The sequence below is a fragment of the Corythoichthys intestinalis genome, chromosome 2 (genome assembly GCF_030265065.1).
Source record: "Corythoichthys intestinalis isolate RoL2023-P3 chromosome 2, ASM3026506v1, whole genome shotgun sequence".
Classification (NCBI taxonomy): domain Eukaryota; kingdom Metazoa; phylum Chordata; class Actinopteri; order Syngnathiformes; family Syngnathidae; genus Corythoichthys; species Corythoichthys intestinalis.
The window spans coordinates 22618267-22640461 of NC_080396.1; the positions used below are offsets into that span (position 1 = coordinate 22618267).

A 22195-nucleotide genomic window follows, 5' to 3' on the forward strand; every position below is an offset into this window, starting at 1 on the left:
AATTTGTATTTAATAAACCCTTGAACATATCCTTCCATTGTTTTTTGCTTTGAGGTACAACCTACAACGGTAACATCGGCAGGAAAATAAACCGCACATTTAAACCACACAAGATGAACGATGGACTCGCTTCCTCGGCTCTACGATCCAGTAGAAATTTCATTTTGTTATGTGTTCAGTTTAATTTAGCCATTTCCAGTTTCCTCGTCCCAGGAAAGTCCTGGACATAATACTAAGACGCGACCCGTTAAATGTCTGCGTAATCTCCGTGGCAATCGACCCGGGAAATTGCTTTCACACACAAGGGCTACCCGTTTAAATCCCGGGATTTTAACGGTGTTCAGCTATATGTTGAAGGGTGAGAGACACGGAGAGAGCATAGTAGGACGGGGGGACGGGGAGGGGGTTGTGACGCCGTTGCAAACGCGCTGCTAGGTGGCTCGGAGCGTTAGCATAGCATTTGTGTTCTTGCTAGCATTAGAATTTAGCGTGGTGAACGTCATCTTAAACTCTCGGGCCACTTTTTTTTTTTGACATACAGTTTGAGGCGTTCAGGTGGGTACAGTTAATTGAAAATAGTGGTCTGTTTTCCTGTTGAGTATGCATTATTATCACCTAGCAGGCGTTGTCCTTGTAGATGCTACGGTATAAATAATTTTTTTGTTTTTTATTCCCAAAAATATTCAGTTGCCCTAAACTTTTCTTGAATTACGTATCCATAAACCATGTGTGATTTATAAAAAGAAAAAAAAGAAAAAAAATTCAAAACAACTAGATTAAGATGGGAAAGGGAAGAGATTCGGAGCCTCTGCTGCATATTAAAAATATATTTACAGGTATATGTATTAGGGGTGTCAAGGTACATAAAAGTCAAGATTCAGGACGTACCTCATTATGGGGGTCACGGTTTGGTGCGGGTTCAGTACAACAGGAATAACAAAAAGGCTTTTTTCTCGCAGCTTTTGAAAGTTAAAAGTTTGAATACGATTACAATCTTGTACAGGTGAAATAAAAAAAAAAAGTGAAAAGTGCTACTTATGTTTTTTTTTTTTTTTTAATGAAAAACAGTTCAATTCAATCAGTTAATATAAACATGTTTGATGTGAAAGACATTATAGAATGGATCATATAATAAGGCGTAGAACATGAAAAGTAACGCCATTGAGGTAACAGAGTTACTAAAATACTTTTTGGGAGAAGTAATTTGCAACTGTACCTAATTACTTTTTAAAAGATTAACAACACTGGTAAAAACAAACATATAGTATTTCTGCTGGAGTCTAGTTTAATTTTGCAAATATGAATTTTTCCTCTCTCCACCCTTTGTTGTCTGCTAGCAAAACAGTGTGCTTATTTGCATGTTTATAGTTTTCAAAAACACCAGCATTACAGTTGTTTATATTTCTCATATATCGATCTCAACCATCGCACTTCAGATGGAAAGTAAATATGTTGGATCCGCTGAGGTCTCTTGTGAGCTAATCCACGAATGCTAATTCACATGAGCACAGCGCTTGATGTAATTGCACCAAGCTTCTAACCTGCTGAACCTCCCTGAAGTTTTGTGTTTGAAGTTTGAGATGCTAGAATCTGGGATTTCGCCACAGCCTCTTTGCATTTTTGTGTGTTCTGTGTGGCTTTTGTATCCCTCTTGCTGAAGGATGAAAATACTTCATTTTACCTTAGAAAATGAATAAATAAAGATCTATGAGTGATACGTGATATACTAGATATGGACCATGTAAATGAAGCACACACACAGAAAAAAATCTGCCTTTTTCATGAAGTACCTCATATAGGGAGACTGGGGTAATGTGAGACACCCTCTGTATCTAAGTGAGGGAGCACATTTGTGATCATGCAACCATGATGTTTTCAAGCCCCTACCAATTCACCTTGTCCATAAAGAAGAGATCCTCCTCCTACTGTGGTAAACATTTTTTCCCCACAAAAATATGTTTTGCATGGAAAAGTAAATTTTCTTTCTGTCAACTTAATCAGCTGTTATGCCAAAGCTAATTGATTTAGCTTGAAAATATTTTATCACACATGTTGATGAACTAACAACATATAAAACCATTGGATGATGCTAGTTTAAGATTAGCCTGTGCTGCTAGGAGAGGTATAAAAAAAAAAAAATATATATATATATATATATATATATATATAATTTGTGTTTTTATTATTTTATTTTACTCAAATTTTGCATTTATCTCATTTGGAACATCAATGCTACAAAACCTATTTGAAGTCTGTCAGCAATGTACTTTTTTTTTTTTAAACTCCATGGTGGGAACTGCACAATGGTCAAGGTGTCAAAAATAGAATCTAATCAAGTCAAGTTCTTCGATCTCTATGGGTTTTGGAAGTTGTTATTCTTGTGTGTTGTTAACATCCAGTTTGTTATTGGATTGTTTTCCTCACTTGCATGGCTAATAAAAATTGCATTCTGAAATGTAAACGCAATACCCATTTCTTATGTAAAGTGCACCATTCGACACCTGCTTATGCTTAAATGTGCCTTGCAGCAACTGCCCTCCTCAAAAAACTAATTGCATGAACTTGATTTTTTTTTTTTTTTTTTTTTCTTCAGGGCTGATTAATTACATTGATATTGCAGACTTATTATTGCCTATAGGTTCTGAATTAGCCATTAGAGGGTAGGTGCGCTCTTTGGTTGTAGTTTTCATAACTTTGGCTCGATGAAATGTTTAAGGAGCCAGCCGTAGTTCATTTTGAACTTATTTCTTTCATCTTTTCTAGCTATCCAAACATAGTTCTAGTTTGTAGATCAAACACACTCCTTACTTTATTTCTTTAAGTGTGCTAGGTCGTTTTGAGACCACACGGACTTAATCACAAACAACACGTGTGTAGGAATACAGTATGTATTTACTTTAGGAGATTCTTCAGTATGTTGCCTAATCAAGAGTGACCTTTTTTTCTTTTGCTTTATTTTTCAGTCTTAAAGGGTCTGAAGCATCTATGAGGTACTATATTAGTCTCTAAACAGGTTCGTACTTTTATTTATGCTGAAAAATTAAAAATGGCATTGATTTTAGCAATAGCAATCTGTACATATGTCCACTTGACAAGGCATTTGGCTAAGTTGCTACCATTTCATGGACACTGAACCATCAAAAGCAAACGTGTTCACAAGGTATTCAAATTGATCAATATTGTGGGAAAAAAAAGATAAAAAGAGGCTAATGTGAAATTAATTTTTGTAAGCATCACACTTCCAGGAAAAAAAAAAGTTTCAAACTTATCAACACCCTACCAAAAAAAAAAAAAAACCAAGCCTTTTTGGGGTGGACCTTTTTCTGCAGAGGCATATATATTTTTTTTTAATTTAATTTTTTTTTTTTTTTTAAGTGCAGCATTATAAAATAACCACCAATGTTTGTTGGATTACAAAGGCCTTTTAAGCACTAATCAGTCAAGTCTTTTTCAACTGCACTTTAAAAGAATTGCATCACTTTTTTTAGATAGCGGAAAAAGCTGAATTTGTCATAAATGTATAAAATGTGTCCGTGACTCCTGAATAAATGTCATGGCTGGGCTTTGTCATGGCAACTAGAGAGATGTTAGAGCAGAATATCAAGCACAAAAATTTCCAGGATGGCGGTTAATGTAAAAAAAAAACAAAAACAAAAAATACCAGCATGAATGAGTTGAAATACTATAGAAATGATGTGTTCCAGGGTCAGGTCAAACGGCAGTTATGATAATAATTAAAATTAAAAAAAAAAAATAGCCATACTGTAGGTGTTGAAATTTCAGCAAATGTTGATAATGAAATAAATATAAAACAACTGATATTAACTTTGAGATGCCCCTCCCCTCTGACAACAACATATGGCCCTATTTTTGTACACTGCTCATGAGTTCTCTGCAGCACATCGCATGTGTTTTTGAATTTTGTGGTCGTACTGGCGCAGTGAGAGCATGTCCTGGCAGACAGGCCGATACAAGTGACGATTACTTGGACGACGTGATTTTGGTGAACTTGTGCTAACATATGGCTTACTGTAATTTTCAGACTATAAAATGCTTCTTTTTTCCCTCATTTTGAATCCTGCAGCTCATAGTCCAATGCGGCTTATTTGTTGATTTATATGCATTAATAGGTAACACTGTATTTGACAGCGTTGTCATAAGACCGTCATAATTATGACATGACTCTGTTATGGACATTAATGAATGCTTAGGACAGCTGAGCTGTCATTAAATGTCATCCAGCAAATTTTGTCACTAACTCTATTTATGTCCAGCTCGGATCTTTTACATTAATTGAAAAGTGAGATAATTTGCCGGTTGACACTAAATGACATCTGTCATAAGCATTCATCAATGCTCATAAGAGTGTCATGAAGGGGCGTTACTAGCGGGATGGGCAAGGGTGGGCAGTGCCCACCCACTGACACGCTATGCCCACCCAAAGAAAACTGGATGTAGTACTAACGGCAGTCTGGGCACCGTGTATGGTATCCCATTCATATCGTACTGATGTGTTTTAACCTTTGCGTTGTTACCTCCTCTTTAACCTTAAAAAAAAAAAAAAAAAATGAAATGTTGGTTTTGTTCCTAGGGGGCGCTACACACATTTATGCATACAGTGTATATATATATGTATATATATTAGGGCTGTCAAAATTAACGCGCTAACGAGCGGTAATTAATTTTTAAAATTAATCCCGTTAAAATATTTGACGCAATTAACGCACAAATGCCCCACTCAAACATATTAAAAGGACAGCAAAGTGAAAGGTGTACTTGTTGTGTTTTTCGGAGTTTTGCCGCCCTCTGCTGGCGCTTGGGTGCGACTGATTTTATAGGCTTCAGCAGCCATATAAGCATTGTGTAAGTAATTATTGACATCAACAATGGCGGGCTACTAGTTTATTTTATGATTGAAAATTTTACAAATTGTATTAAAACGAAAACATGAAGAGGGGGTTTAATATAAAATTTCTATAATTTGTACTAGTTATTATCTTTTATTCATTTTCTATAAATTTTTATAAATATATATTTTATTTATTTATATATTTATATATTTTATTTATTATTTTTATTTTTAGAACTACAAGTCTTTCAATCCATGGATCGCTTTAACAGAATGTTAATAATGTTAATGCCATCTTGTTGATTTATTGTTATAATAAACAAATACAGTACTTATGTACCGTATGTTGAATGTATATATCCATCTCGGTCTTAGCTTTCCATTCCAACAATAATTTACAGAAAAATATGGCATATTTTATAGATGGTTTGAATTGCGATTAATTACGATTAATTAATTTTTGAGCTGTAATTAACTCGATTAAAAATTTTAATTGTTTGACACCCCTAATATATATATATATATATATATATATATACATATATACACATTTTATCAAAGTTTCCACCGGTGTTCATCTTTCTGTTGAGTTTGGTGAGTTTTGAAGCATTCTTAGGGGGTCAAAGTAGGGCTCAAAGCGTCGGCGGGACAAAGAATGACTGCTAGGGGGTGCTACATAGTGTATTTGGAATTTGTCTTTACACTGTATCAAAGATTGCACCTGTCTTGACCTGCCTGCCGATTTTGGTGCATTTTGAAGCATTCTAAGGGAGTCAAATAATAATAATAAAACCGAGGAACCACAATAGGTTACCTAAAAAAAACATTGTCACCTGCATGTCCATGCTGTTCAGTTATGGATGCGTTCTAAGTCAAAAAGAATTAAATCAACTTTTATTTGTTTAGACCAGCGGTCTCAAACCGACTCCACAAAGGGCCGCAGTGGGTCCTGGTTTTTGTTCCAACAGATCCAGCACAAACAGTTCAACCAATGAGGTTTCTACTAACATAAGCAGCACCTGATTGCAATCAACTGATTACACTTGTAAGAAACCAGATTGGTGAAAAGGTATTTGTCTCGTTTGGTTGGAATGAAATCCAGTACCCCCTGCGGCCCTTTGAGGACCGGTTTGAGACCACTGGTTTAGACCAAATCACAACAACAGTTATCTCAAGGAGAAAACAAAACATGTTTTAAGGTGCGGTAGCCCTACGCTGGATTTCGACCTACTTGAGCATTGTAGGTTTTTTTTTTTTAGACTAATGCCCACTCACACCTGGCATCTTGGTAACACCACTGGTGTCATGTCATAATTACGTATGACGGTCTTATGAAAGTCTTATGACACTGCTGTCAAATTTAGTGTTACCGTTCAATATCTTTGGGTACAGAAAAGTTTCCGAGGTACTTCCGCTTTGCTTCCGCATGTCTGCTCGCAACTTGTTTTAGAATTTCTCCATCCAAAACAACAGTGGGGCTGGAGTAACATTACTCATCAAAATCCCTTAAAAAAGAGAATTTGGAAATATTGCATCCATCTGCTATCAACACGACAGGGGAGGACAACATGTTCATGAAGGCAGATGTGGAACCAAGCTCGTGCCACCACAAAGACCGGGTGTTTTTGTAGCCATGTTGCTGCTGTGTTATGGAAGGTATGTTCTTCCTATCCCAGCATTTTTATATGTCCGGTGCTCAAAAAATACTAAAGCTAAAATCTTCCGCATGAAACCACTTGTTGCCATTTATATTGTTATTACGATGATGATTGTAATTATGATGCTCTTTAATATTATTTACTAAAACTACTGTAACTGTTGCTAGCCTGTTGCTAATCAGTACGCGTTGGATGGCACAATTATGTCAACGCATAAATGCAAGTGTTACAAGTTTTTTTGTTCGTTTGTTTACAGGCGGAAAACTCTGTTAGGCAAGGGAAAACAAGTTGATGTGCCTCACAACAACACTTACTGTACGTTAATGGACATATATCGAGACTACGTGCGTTGTACCCGGGGGGCTGTCGTGAGGCTGGGACAGACGGTGGCTCGCCTCGCGGCGGACCGTCAGCTCGATCCCGAGATCCAACTACGAGCTTTATGACTGCAACTTTAAGAAACGCTTTTGGAGCTGGAATTACTGAGGACAGTGGGAGAAAGCCCATCCGGAGGATGTAATGTCGGGTGAAAGGTTGGCAAGGCTCCGGAGCCCTGCTGTCTGATATCGCATTCTCGTATGCTATTTTTCTGATAATTTTTAAATTGTGATTTATTGACCTACTGGTATTTTGCACATGCACCAATCGTTTTAAAAACACAAGACATGGAATCATGTTGTCCAAATGTATTATTGTGATCAATACCTGCAATAAAAAATCATGACATGCTATTCTTCTTTATATGTACATACCTTTTAGTTAGGGGTGTGATAAAATATCGAAATGGTGATATATCGTGATATATACCAAAAGGTTATCGATATGCTCCTGCCAAGAATCGAGATATCGTTTTGAAAAGGTGTCAAATGTCCAAAAAAAAAAAAAAAAAAAGAAAAAACAAGTTGCACCAAAATCTTCTTACTTAGGTCTAAAGCTGCACTGGCGTTGCTCGACGCCCAAGCCGTTTAGATTTTCAAGGCATTTACAGGTCACTTGCTGTTCATTTTAGGGCATTTACAGTTCATTTTCTGATGAATTTGAGTCACTGCCTATTTCTTTTGGGTGATTGCCATGTCATTTCCTGTTCTGTAACTCAAAATAAACAGGAAGAGACCCATAAAATACCCCGAAATCAACAGGAAGCAACTGAAAATGAACAGGTAAATGACCTTAAATAGGCCCAAATTACCTCATTACCTCATCATTATCGTGAGCTTTGTATCGCAAATCGTATCGTATTGTTAGGTACCAAGAGGTTCCCACTCCCTACTTTTAGTATTTCCTTGTAACAACAAAGTCAGTGTCAGCCCTTCTGCAGTCGGCAAATGTAATATAATTTGGAATGTCACATCATTTTGGTCACTCAAGCGGCTGGTGTATCAATCTACCACTCACCTCAACACAGGCTGACAGGTTGTTATAATTTCAGTTCACGCTGAAGGGAATAGGTACCGTTCTTGCACACACCATATAATTGTTTGCATTAGTCTAACACATCATCTAACAATAGTTTAGGTAGACTTCAATCCATGCCCTTGGACACAGTAAAGTGAATCACCTTATCGGGGCTAATGAGGGGGAAATGGAAAAATGGTACCGTTTCTCATAGGCACCGTCTAACTGTTTGCATTATTCTAACACACGTGATATAATTAATCAGGGACTAGTATCATTTCTCATATTTACTGTAGGACTGCACTACTCTAACACACCTAATATAAAATAAATAGCACACCGTAGTTTAATGAAAAGAAGCAGAATAGACACACAACGCCATCTTATCATAGAAGCCCAACGTGTGCGTCATGAGCAAGATTGAAGCACCAACTCTTGCAATCAGTTCTCCCGGCAACTGCAAGGACAAAGAGCAGGATGCGCTGTCCTAAAACAAGTAGCGCCTCGCCCAGCCTGGATAACAAGCTGATAGCGGGCGCTTGGGACGTCAAGACCAGCGTCGGTTGCTGTGGCAACCACGTCCCATCGACGCACGAACCTAACCGCCCAAAACCGGCCACAGTGGGATGATCCCAAAACAACACCCAGACACACCTTCGGCCCGGCCCACTCCACCACGGACTTCAAAAAGACTGGACACTGAGACAACAAACGTTATTCGCTGCTCGGAAACTTTTCTATGTAGCCTTGTTTTGGATTTAGCATTGTTCCTCCGTCGTCTGTTTTTGCCTTGTTTTTGACCGTTGTCGACGAATAAATTGTCAACCTGTTTTTCGGTGAGACTTCTTAGAACTTTTGGAAATGGAGTCATTACAAAGGGTTAACACAAGAGGTGAACGCGCGGAATTCCCGCCCTCCCGGTTGGTGCACGGAGGCGGTGAGCAGCGGAGCACCATTTACGTTCGGCTGTCGCCGTTTCCGTGCGGCTTGGCCGGGGGGGCGAATTCCAACAACGCATAGCACAGAACGTCTCGGAGTCTCATTTACGTCGTGCTGAATCCATTTTTGGAGATTCCGTGGGTTCCTCTGGTTTGATTTTGCAGTTTTAACTTTGTCAATACACTGCTTACTTCAACTGCAATTCATGTTGTTCTTTCTAAACCGGAAGTTCGGAGCAGACATTGTCCAAGATGGCGCCGCTCATATTTCGCTCAGCAAACTTGTCTATAAATGTCCTATAATACAGTGAGGACAGCTGCGGCATATAGTTCGGCTTATCTATGACAAATGCCGTTTTCATGTCAAATTTGATGGTTGGCGACTTATAGTCAGGTGGGTCTTTTCATCCGAAAATTACAGTAATTTAAAAATTGTCCTTATTCGCATGCTCACGTTTTAGGTGACAACTCTGCAACTGATTTTCTCGTTTATAGTGTCATATTTTTTAGATTTGTGTTCAAAAAAATATTTAAATTTTTGTACACTGGAAATTTGCGCATAAACAAAAATCAACCTGATGTTTTAAAAGTTCTGTCTCTGAGTTCTTTGGGAGAAGAGAAGCGCAATCAGGCTGCAGGTTTCTATCCCTCTGCTTTCAATTCATTCTTTCAAAGGACGAGACAAAAAAAAAAGAAGCTTACATTGTTCTTGTTCTCTCCCTTGTTCTTCCAGACATTTTCCTCAAAAGTTTTGCGGTGCAGCCTACAGAGCTGAAGGACAAGCTGTTCATCATTAACGAGGAGGACGGAGGTCTGTCTGATGAGCACATCACCTCTCTGAGGAGGTACGACTTTTTGAGGCCCCTGCTCATTTGTATTCCTTCTCTGCTGAGAAGAGAACAGAGTTGATCTTTGCGCTCGAGTCAGCGGAGGAGACGAAGCAGTTCATTTCAGCCTTTGGCGTTATTTGGTGTCCTATTTCAACATAAAGAGGATATTAATGTTATCACTGTGATACTGTGGAAACATGATACGTTGTTGTTATCAAACACAAGGCTTGGGTGCCAGATTCGGTCCCGTCACATCAATTTGTGTGGCCCTTAAAAGCAAATCATATGCATCGACTTATATGCAAAAACCAGGGTTTCGACAGGTTTCATCAAGGGAAAATCTAAGAATTTTAATGCATTATAGGGTGCTCATTTACCATTAACTCATATGCTGCCATTGAGCTCGCTAGGCAGCCATTTTCGTTCATTTGAATTAAACAGTGTTTTTTAAAAAATATATTATTACCATATTATTTTAATTACACATTTTGGGTATACCACAGTATTTGCAGAACAAATTTATTTTTTGTCTCCACAAATCTTCACTTGCCTTATGAAGAGTTAATTCTACTGAGAACAGAGGCATGAAAACAAAACTTTCAATTGATAATGTGGAAAAAAAATACGAAAAAGTAACGTGTAATGCAGACGACAATTTGACAAGTAGTGGAGTAAAAGTACAGATACGTGCTGTAAAATGTACTGAAGTAAAATGTACCACTTCATATTTGTACTCAAGTGAAGTACAGACACACAAAAATGTACTTAAGTGCAGTAACGAAGTACTTTTACTTCGTGATAATGTACTTTGTTACATTCCACCACTGGATCTTAACAAACTTTAAATCAATGTATAAATCACTTTCAGGTCGTGCATTAACTTTCACTACTTCATTATTTGTCAATGGAACACTTCACTATTTGCCAATGGAACATGTGAACACATTAATAATTAAAAGTAAATTTTTGGGGCTGAATACCGATTCATGTCGATCTCGAGTTTTGCCAATCCGGATTTTTTTCATAAGAGCATGCAACTTTAATGTTCCAGTCAATCTCTGTTTGTTGTGAAACAGCATTACCTGTAAAAAAGTTTTTTTTAAACTCACCAGCTGTAGTTTTCAAAAAAATAAAATAAAATTAAATAAATAAAAAAAAATAATAATAATTGAAAATTTAACCCTTTCAGGGACGGTGGTCACTACAGTGGACATCTATTTAAAAGATATCACTAGCTTAATTAATTCACTGTCAGCCCAGGTCAGAGTATAGCCCCTTTCACATATGCCGAAACACTGTTAAAATCCCGGGATTTAAACGGGCAGCCCTTGTGTGTGAAAGCAATTTCCCGGGTTAACTGACACAGAGATTACGCGGACATTTCACATCATGTCTCAGTATAATGTCCGGGAAAGTCCCGGGACAAGGTATGTGAAAACAAGCGTTAAATTTCCGGGTCGCAGCGCGATGGCTGATGACGTAAATATCATGGCAGGCTAATCGTCACTTCCTCCTTCTACGCATTAGACGACAATCGGTAAACAAACATCGCAATTTTCAACATAGCAAGCTGGAAATGGCTAAATTAAACTGAAAACATAGCGAAATTAAATTGCTACTGGATCGTAGAGCCGAGGAAGAGAGTTAATCGTCCATCTTTGGAGATGCGTGGTTTATTTTGTTGCCGATGTTGGGGTCCACTACTGCGGAAACAAGGTTGTACCTCAAAGCAAAAAACAACGGAGGGATGCTGTCAAGGGTATATTAAATACAAACAAAAATACACGCGATCGCAAAAAAGGGGGAATCACAATAGGTCCGTGACAGTAGGTCGACGGGGATCAATAATACTAACCTAAGCAGTAGGCAGAGAGCCGATAAGACAACAAAACAAATACACTCAAATCAATGTAAGGGATTTCAAAACAGGGGCGGCAGAGGTGTTGAGTGGTGCCCAGCAAGTTAATATCTCGGCACCCTTCTCTTGGATCGCCTGGGCTTAAAAAGAGTCTTAATGAGCTAGAGTTGGATGCAGTTACAACCTCGGGAACGCTCCCACAAACGGCTCTGTAAAAAAAAATGCGATTTGACTAACACGATGACGTAAAGTCTAGGTTATAAAATCAATCGCGCCAGCAGCCCTCCCCGCACAGAGAGCGCCAGTGGGCAACACGGGTCTGTGTCTGTGACAACAAGTCTGTGAAAGTGTCCAACCCGCGTCATTCTCGGGGTACCTCTACGTGCTTGAAAGCATAACACGAGTAAATCCCGCGTCACCTTACACGAGAATTTACCAGGATACTCTGCTGGCCAAAAGAATTGGCACCTCTGCAATTCTGTCAGATAACGCTCAATTTCTCCCAGAAAATGATTGCAATTACAAATGCTTTGGTAGTAAAATTTTCATTTCTTTTCCTTGCAATGAAAAAAACACAAAAGAAAATGATATTTTTCTTTAAATCATTATCATTTTACACAAAACTCCAAAAATGGGCCGGATAAAAGTATTGGCATCCTCAGCCTAATGCTTGGTAGCACAACCTTTAGACAAAATGACTGCGAACAACTGCTCCTGGTATCCATCAGTGAGTTTGTCACAATGCTCTGCTGAAATTTTAGAGCTTTCTTCTTTGGCCAACTGCTCCAGGTCTCTGAGATTTAAAGGGTACCTTCTCCAAACTGCCATTTTCAGATCTCTCCACAGGTGTTCTGTGGGATTAAGGTCGTGACTCATTGCTGGCCACTTAAGAAGTCTCCAGTGCTTTCTCTCAAACCATTTTCTAGTGCTTTTTGAAGTACGTTTTGGGTCATTGTCCTGCTGGAAGACCCATGACCTCTCAGGGAGACCCAGCTTTTCTCTACGGTCAAGCAGTCCAGTGCCAAAGGCAGCAAAGCAACCCCAAAACATCAGGGAACGTCCGCCATGTGTGACTGTGTTCTTTTCTTTGAAGGCCAGTTTTTTTTTTTTTTTTCCTGTACACTCTATGTTGATGTTTTTTCCCAAAATGCTCAACTTTTGTCTCATCTGACCAAAGAACATTCTTCCAAAACGTTTTTGGCTTTCTGAGCTAAGTTTTGGCAAACTCCAGTCTGACTTTTTCTGGTCTCTGGGTCTGAGGTGGGGTCTTCCTGGGTATCCTACCATAGAGTCCGTTTTCATTCAGACGCTGACGGATAGTACGGGTTGACACCGTTGTACCCACGGACTGCAGGACAGCTTGAACTTGTTGATGTCGAGGTTCTTTATCCACCAACTGCACAATCTTTAGTTGAAATCTCTCGGCAATTTTCTTTTCCATCCACATCTAGGGAGGTTAGTCACAGTGCTATGGGCTTTACACTTATTGATAACACTGCGACCAATAGACACAGGAACATTCAGGTCTTTGGAGATGGACTTGTAGCCTTGAGATTGCCTATGCTTCCTCACAATTTTGCTTCTCAAGTCCTCAGATAGTTCTTTGGTCTTCTTTCTTTTCTCCATGCTCAATGTGGTAAACACAAGGACACAGGACAGGTGTTGAGTCAACTTTAATCCATTTTAGCTGGCTACAAGTGTGATTTAGTCATTGCCACCACCTGTTATGTGCCACAGGTAAGTAACAGGTGCTGTTAATTACACAAATTAGCGAAGCATCATATGATTTTTCAAAGGGTGCCAATACTTTTGTCCGGCCCATTTCTGGAGTTTTGTGTAAAATGATATTGATTGAATTGTTTTTCTTTTGTGTTTTTTCATTGCAAGCAAAATAAATGAAGATATTTCGACCAAAGCATTTGTAATTGTAATAATTTTCTGGGATAAATTGAGCATTATCTGACAGAATTGCAGGGGTGCCAATACTTTTGGCAAGCATTGTATGTATATTTGTGAAAGAGGCTTATGTGTTGTTGTAGTTAGTAAAATAGGGAAATTGATATGTAAAACACTTATTGATGACAATCTACTCCAATCTTATTTTAACTGGTATGTTAAAATAGATTGGACGTCTATTGCTGTCATTGGCAGCCAAAGAGTTAACCGATGCGGGGTCACAAGAGATTTATAAAACAAAACAAAATAGAAATAAATAATAAATAAATAAAAATCCTAGAGCAAAATACACATGGGTTACACTTGTTTGAGTTTGTCTTTATTGTTCTTTGTTCAATTATTTTTTTGTTTTCTTTTTTTAATTATTTTTTTCTGATTTAGAATTATTTTTATACATGTTTTATTACCTATAGGTTTAAAAATATATATATTCCATTTCATTTATTACTATGTATTTCATTAAATACCAAAGACATAAACAATGTTGTTCATGATGTTTTAACTGCTCACAATGAAAAATGAAAAAGTAGAGACAAACATTTTTTTATGATGAAAGATGGGGATCTAATCTTTTTGTAATTTCTTTGTTCATGTTGCCATCGAAATGGCTGGGAGTGAATGAGTTAAAATGACTTCCCCCTCACCCCCCAAAAATGGATTATTTAATTCATTCATTCATTTTATACAAAATTATTTGTATCATTTCTTTTTTCATTGCCCATTGCAAATACATGCGGCCAGCACTAATACTGCAATTGGATATAAAATGAGGGTCACAAAATATTGTCCTGTGGGCCGCAATTGGCCCCCTGGCTGCAGGTTTGTGACCATTGTCCTACATGTATGTAATCTAAAAAATGTAAGAAAAAAAAAAATCTTATCTGTGCATGAAATGGTTAAAAAATTCTTTCCAGACTATCAAATTCTAATAACCTTTCCCAAAAAATTAAAAGCTGCAGTATTTTGCGTTACAGAACAATTCACAAAGTTCAAGAAATTGATACATTAATTTATTGGAGACAAGAACTCCTAAATTGTATCAGTTGTCCAAGTCTATCTTTTTTCACACCTTTAATTAAAAAGTAAAGTGGGATAACTTTTTTTATGATCGATCATAGCCATAATTGAAAGGCAGAGGTGTGCATCAGAGCAACAGTTTGTCTGCTCCTGGTGACAGGAGCGTGATTAATTATTTTATCTTTAACGAACACTGCAAAGTGTGAGATCAAATAAATTTCAGTCCAACTTTGACAATGATAATTCGACCGGCACCAAACGCAACACTCGACTGGTCATGAAAGGCAGACAGTTTCAGGCAGGTTCCTACACTGATTGATCACTACTGGCTAGTCGGACAATGTAGTTTAACAAGCACAGGCTACATGTGGAGCACCAGTGGCACAGTATAGCTGTTGAAATCAACACCAGTGTACCAAAGTTCTCTCTGCTTCATGAGCAGGTTCTCAAACTACAGCGCAGTTGGTAGAACCTCTTACAAAAGCAATGTAGTAATCAAATTTTTATCCCTGGATATTTGTGGAGATGGAAACTATTGACGTGCCCTCTAGAAGGTCATAGTGAAAGTGGCTTCCCTACCTGCAGTTAACTCACTGGATTTGAAAGCTGACCCCCCTGGAGGGCACCCACTGATCTAATGTACTGTGGAGGGGAAGGATTTTATTTATTCTATGAAAACATAATATATATTTTAATGCGCCACTGCATGTGCCTCAGGAATACAATCTTAAAAAGAGGCTCTCCCAACAGGAGCTGCAATATTAATGTCCAGTGGGGCTCCTGAGGCGGCCTCATGAAAAAGTCAATGCATTTGGTTTGGAGTTCACATGCCGAGCAAATGACAGAAAGAGGAAGTCTGACCGTGCACGAGCAAGGGTTAGAGCCAGTACGAGCACTAAATAGAGAAGAGCATCTGGTCTAAAGCATATGGGTGGAATGGCATAAAAGGATCAACATGCAGATGTGAAATGACAGAATTCTAGCTAGTGTTGCACTGATACCATTTTTGGGTTCCTGATACCTGCCTGTGTGGTATTGGCCAATACTGTACTTATACCACATTCTTTTGTTAACAGTGTGCAAAATATATATTTTTTTCTTTTAAAGGGAACCTTGGACTTAAAGACTCAAAGGCTGTAATAAGGGTTTGTAAAATATGTTATTAGAGACACATTAAATTTGCCATTGATTTAAAAATCTATAATATTTAGTACGTTTTGATCTACGGAGAGTGCCCCATACCAATTACGTCATTTTAGTACCATATCTAAGTATCGGTATTCATACCTGTCAACCCGAGGCCGTTGGCAATCTTACAAATAGTGACGTATGCCCTTACAGATTGGTGACTAATCTTAGAACGTCGTATATAGCGTGCAATATGATAAAAAAAAATAAAACTCAATTTTTAAAATAATATGAATTTACTGGTAATATTGTAACATATAACCTGGTGCAATCAAAGAACAATCAATATCTTCAGCTACATCATGATTACTAAAATTTAACAGTGACTTTTGTTATAATTGTATGTTGCACTTTTGGCAATTTATATCATGTCTTTTGATTGCTGCACTTCTGGGCACTTCAGCTCGCAATTCAGTTTGACTTGAAGGTAGTTCGTTAGTGTGTCCAAATATAAATTAAAAAGGTCGATTGATAAAATTAACTTACCGATGCAATCTTTGAGTCAGGGAACATTTCTTTAGCTAATTCTGAGAAGTGATCAGCAATAGTTGCGGGCAAATTGTGTTCGGCAACAAATTGGCAGATTAAAATCTCTGCTTTTATCACTTTTCATTCTGCAGACTACATCTTTATGACCAGTGTTGTTAATCTTATTTTCTTCTGTACAGTTACAAATTACTTCTCCCAAAAAGGTATTGAGTTAGTAACTCAGTTACCTGAATGTAACTGTAATTAGTTACTTGGCAAAGTAACTGGTGTTACCTGTCATGTTTTTTTTTTTTTTTCATTTTTATCAAAAAAAAAAACAACAACAACAACAACAACAAAAAACATCGTAACCTCTGCTATGTTTGGAAGTCATTTAATGTTGTGAATCAACCGTTAAAGTTGTTAAAACTGCTCCCATTTTTGCATTAGTTCCCTTCTGTCTACTTTCAACATGTGAACGTTTTAAAACTATTTCATCATTTAAAGATAGATTCAAGTCAAGATTTTGCCGATTTAGGAGTATTTCAGATAAAAAGTTACCTAGGTTAGCTAGAAAGGTTCACTTCAACAGAGCCTTTCTGAGAAGTCTACTGCTTTAAAATAGCGGCTGTTTACCAATGCCGCCGAGTCTGTCGTTTCGCATGTAGTTCTATTTGCATGTGGTATCTAGGAGTAGATTGTAGGCTGTCAGCTACAGTCACAAACTCAAACACGCTGCGTTTTAACACCGGATTTAAGTGGATAAAGGACAAAAGTTTTGGTGCATACAAATAAGCAGGCAGGAGTGTCTCAAGAGTGATTGTCGAGGATTCAAGGTAATTATTATATAAAATAGCACCATGCATGTACTTTGAAACTTGTGGAAAAAATGAATGGGCAAAATTAGCGGAACATTAGGTTGAAATATTTACGTAAACTTAATGATAACTGGGCGTTTTTTCTCTTTTAACTAAGAATCTAGACTGTTATGTTCATATCTATAGAAATTCCGGGATTTCTGCATTTATTTACAAGAATTTTCAACTTAAAAAGCTTTTTGTTTTGTGACGGCCGCCATATTGGATGTGGTATTCATACGTAATTCTACATTCAGATAATAAGGGACTTTTCGGCCAACTTTTCGTTTTTTTAGGGCAAAAAAAATAGTAATTTAGAAATCTCTGCATCCATGCAAAAAAAATCGGCTTTTACATGTTTTATTTTATATAACATTTCAATCTAAAAACGATGAGGGCCAGATAGCCGGCAAGATGCACTACCTCCGTGAAGATGGCTCCCGTCGGACACAAATTTATATCAAAATGATGTCGATCGTTTATGCTACATTTGTGCTTGTTTGTGCTTCAGAAAGTTTTGTTTGTGCCACCATCGTTTTGAAGTTATTAAACATTGTTTTTTAGGTCATCCAGAGTTCACCCAGCCCCCCGTCTACGGCAGAATGAAACCCCAGTGGTGTCATTTGTTTGCGCCTCCTTAGTGGTGGTTTGTGCTGTAATTTTTTTTGTTTGAACTGCTAAGGTTTTATAGAAATTGATATTAACTTATAGTGATGATGTCACGCGCAGCCCCCCATCTGCAGCAGAATGGAACCGCGATGATGCCATTTGTTTGTGCTTCGTTAGTGCTAGTTTGTGCTGTAAAATTTTTTGTTTGTGCTGCCATTGTTTTGCAGTTATTAAACATTGTTTTTTAGGTCATCCAGAGTAATAATGGGTGGCCGGTTCGATTCCCCGCTATGACTGCCCACTATCGAAGTGCCGTTGGGCAAGGCACTGAACCCTAATTTGCCCCCAATGGGTTGGCAGCGCCATGCATGGCAGCAGCACCATTGTTGTGTGAATGCATTCGTGAAAGGGGAAATAAGTGCTAATGCAAAGCGCTTTGGGCATTGTAACAATGTACAGTGCCTTGCAAAAGTATTCGGCCCCCTTGAACCTTGCAACCTTTCGCCACATTTCAGGCTTCAAACATAAAGATATAAAAATTTTTGTCAAGAATCAACAACAAGTGGGACACAATCGTGAAGTGGAACGAAATTTATTCTATAATTTAAACTTTTTTAACAAATAAAAAACTGAAAAGTGGGGCGTGCAATATTATTTGGCCCCCTTGCGTTAATACTTTGTAGCGCCACCTTTTGCTCCAATTACAGCTGCAAGTCGCTTGGGGTATGTTTCTATCAGTTTTGCACATCGAGAGACTGACATTCTTGCCCATTCTTCCTTGCAAAACAGCTCGAGCTCAGTGAGGTTGGATGGAGAGTGTTTGTGAACAGCAGTCTTCAGCTCTTTCCGCAGATTCTCGATTGGATTCAGGTCTGGACTTTGACTTGGCCATTCTAACACCTGGATACGTTTATTTTTGAACCATTCCATTGTAGATTTGGCTTTATGTTTTGGATCATTGTCCTGTTGGAAGATAAATCTCCGTCCCAGTCTCAGGTCTTGTGCAGATACCAACAGGTTTTCTTCCAGAATGTTCCTGTATTTGGCTGCATCCATCTTCCCGTCAATTTTAACCATCCTCCCTGTCCCTGCTGAAGAAAAGCAGGCCCAAACCATGATGCTGCCACCACCATGTTTGACAGTGGGGATGGTGAGTTCAGGGTGATGAGCTGTGTTGCTTTTACGCCAAACATATCGTTTTGTATTGTGGCCAAAAAGTTCAATTTTGGTTTCATCTGACCAGAGCACCTTCTTCCACATGTTTGGTGTGTCTCCCAGGTGGCTTGTGGCAAACTTTAAACGAGACTTTTTATGGATATCTTTGAGAAATGGCTTTCTTCTTGCCACTCTTCCATAAAGGCCAGATTTGTGCAGTGTACGAATGATTGTTGTCCTATGGACAGACTCTCCCACCTCAGCTGTAGATCTCTGCAGTTCATCCAGAGTGATCATGGGCCTCTTGGCTGCATCTCTGATCAGTTTTCTCCTTGTTTGAGAATAAAGTTTGGAAGGACGGCCGGGTCTTGGTAGATTTGCAGTGGTCTGATGCTCCTTCCATTTCAATATGATGGCTTGTACAGTGCTCCTTGAGATGTTTAAAGCTTGGGAAATCTTTTTGTATCCAAATCCGGCTTTAAACTTCTCCACAACAGTATCTCGTACCTGCCTGGTGTGTTCCTTGGTTTTCATAATGCTCTCTGCACTTTAAACAGAACCCTGAGACTATCACAGAGCAGGTGCATTTATACGGAGACTTGATTACACACAGGTGGATTCTATTTATCATCATCGGTCATTTAGGACAACATTGGATCATTCAGAGATCCTCACTGAACTTCTGGAGTGAGTTTGCTGCACTGAAAGTAAAGGGGCCGAATAATATTGCACGCCCCACTTTTCAGTTTTTTATTTGTTAAAAAAGTTTAAATTATCCAATAAATGTTGTTCCACTTCACGATTGTGTCCCACTTGTTGTTGATTCTTGACAAAAAAATTAAATTTCATATCTTTATGTTTGAAGCCTGAAATGTGGCGAAAGGTTGCAAGATTCATAGATGTAGATAAATGCACTATAGGCCTATAAGCATTTACTAAGTAAGTGATAAGTAAGGCAATAGAGACAGTAAAATTCAACCTAAATAAGTTGTGATTTTTTATAGAAAAATGCAAATTTGGTTTTTGAGAAAAATTAAGATGATTCTGCATGCTTTTCTCAAGTATTACTTGTAAGTTTCTGATGTGAAAATTCAATGATTTATTAACTGTTGAGAACGTCAAAATTGCACTAAATAAAAAAAAAAAAGAGTCACTATTTCAGGCAAAAACTTTTGATATGTTAAATATTGCTATTATATCTTGAAAATATTGGTGATTATCTCTGCATTTGGTGATTTTTGTGCATCTAGTGTAAAATTTGAGAACTTTCTAGCCATTTCAAGTTTTGTTATACATAGATAAAAAATAATCAGGATTTTATTAGGGAACGACTTTGAATTTTTTGATGGCGCTGCTCATGGAGACTCATATATGCCTAAGAAAGGTGCCTGTTATGGTTTTTAAATATTTGAATTTTAAATTTTTGAAAATAGGCCCCCTACAGAGCGGCCTCGAGACCTGTTTCCCGTCAACTGATAGTGAAGTCTATGATTTAACATTGCATTGACAGATGCGGGTAATTTGCAGTTCACATAAGAAATGAAAACGTTTGCAAAATGCAGTGTTTTTAGCTCAAAAGATAAAGCTTGGGCATTTGCGCACCCCTTTTGGAGGACAAACAACTACATTTGACAAACGTTAAAATCAGGAAGAAAAATATGTCTTTACTGTATCTGTACTGGCTTGATTATATCACCCTCTGTTTAATTTAGACTCTAGAATAGGATTTTAAAGGTGATGAAGATCTCACGAAACCTTGGTAGTAGTCCATCTTGAAATTAACATATTGGCATTGCCCACTGCCTTCAACTTGACAAAAAAACAATCTTGCGAAGGTGTGACTAGCATTCTGCATTCAAAATAACTAATGTGTTTTTAAATCTGACAGGTACGTTCCCACTGTGGAGGATGTGGAGATGTATAAATCCTACAAAGGACCTGTGAGTGAGCTGCATATTGTGGACCAGTATATGATGGAGGTAGAGATTTACCTTAAGATTTAACATGCATGGCCCATTTAAATCCGGCTATTCTTGCTCTGTCAAGGCACCTTTTTACAACAAGATCTACTGGTGCGTGTGTGTATATTTTTATGTGTGTGCTTGGCCAAAAGAGATTGGAAAAAAAAAACTACAAAGCTGTCACAACACCTTTCAGGATAGACGCACGGGGGATTTAATATGCAAGACGAAGGCGTCATTGCCTCTGCAACACGATGAGTCTTCTCTGCAGACGATTGTGACCTGTGACAAGCTGCAGGCACACCACCAGAATAAAACATCCTCAATCAGTGTTTACAGTTTGCTGCAAGCTAAAAAACATATTGGAATATTCCACAATACCAGGAGATTACCAACAGAAAATCCCCTCGATACGAAGATGACATCGTTTACTGTAGCTAACGTAAAAGTCAGTAGTACAGTGTAGTATTTATTAATACGTATTTAGTCAACCACTAATTGTGCAAGTTCTCCCACTTGAAAATATTAGAGAGGCCTGTAAATGTCAACATGGGTAAACCTCAATCATGAGAGACAGAATGTGGGGAAAAAAACAAAAAATCACATTGTTTGATTTTTAAATAATTTATTTGCAAATCATTGTGGAAAAAAGTATTTGGTCAATACCAAAAGTTCATCTCAATACTTTGTTATGTACCCTTTGTTGGCAATAACAGAGGCCAAACGTTTTCTGTAACTCTTCACAAGCTTTTCACACACTGTTGCTTGTATTTTGGCCCATTCCTCCATGCAGATCTCTTCTAGAGCAGTGATGTTTTGGGGCTGTCGTTGGGCAACACGGACTTTCAACTCCCTCTGCAGATTTTCTATGGGGTTGAGATCTGGAGACTGGCTAGGCCACTCCAGGACCTTGAAATGCTTCTTACGAAGCCACTCCTTTGTTGCCCTGGCTGTGTGTTTGGGATCATTGTCATGCTGAAAGACCCACCCACATCTCATCTTCAATGCCCTTGTTGATGGAAGGAGATTTTCACTCAAAATCTGTCGATTCATGGCCCCATTCATTCTTTCCTTTACACCAGACATGTCCAAAGTCCGGCCCGGGGTCCAAATGCGGCCTGTGGACAAATTTCATCCGGCCCCCAGCCTCTGTCATAAAATCAATAATGTCTGGCCCACACACAGACTTAATAAACTGGTCAGCAGTACTACCAGCATATGAAGTAGCTTACACACTAAATGCTGCTCCTCATTTACCCACTAAAAGGCAGCAGCACTCTAAGCAACATTACCCTGTGTGACCCTTTACTCCCAATATTCTAAAACGGTGACAATCAACAAAAACAAGAAAGTTGACTATGCGACGGCCAACGCTTCAAGGCTAGTTGGAAATTGGAGTATTTCTTCACTAAAATGCACAACAACTGTATCTGCCTCATTTGCAAAGAGACAGTCG

General features: G+C 38.2%; 1 protein-coding gene across 2 annotated transcripts in view; it reads left to right on the forward strand.

The window, feature by feature from the left end:
* Positions 1 to 22195, forward strand: part of LOC130912069 (formin-H) — a 66440-nt gene that overhangs the window by 13157 nt on the left and 31088 nt on the right. For both annotated transcript variants that reach the window (XM_057829864.1, XM_057829865.1), the window contains exons 9-10: positions 9574 to 9685; positions 20667 to 20757. In XM_057829864.1, the coding sequence (XP_057685847.1) occupies positions 9574 to 9685; positions 20667 to 20757 (203 nt within the window). The remainder of the gene's footprint in view (positions 1 to 9573; positions 9686 to 20666; positions 20758 to 22195) is intronic.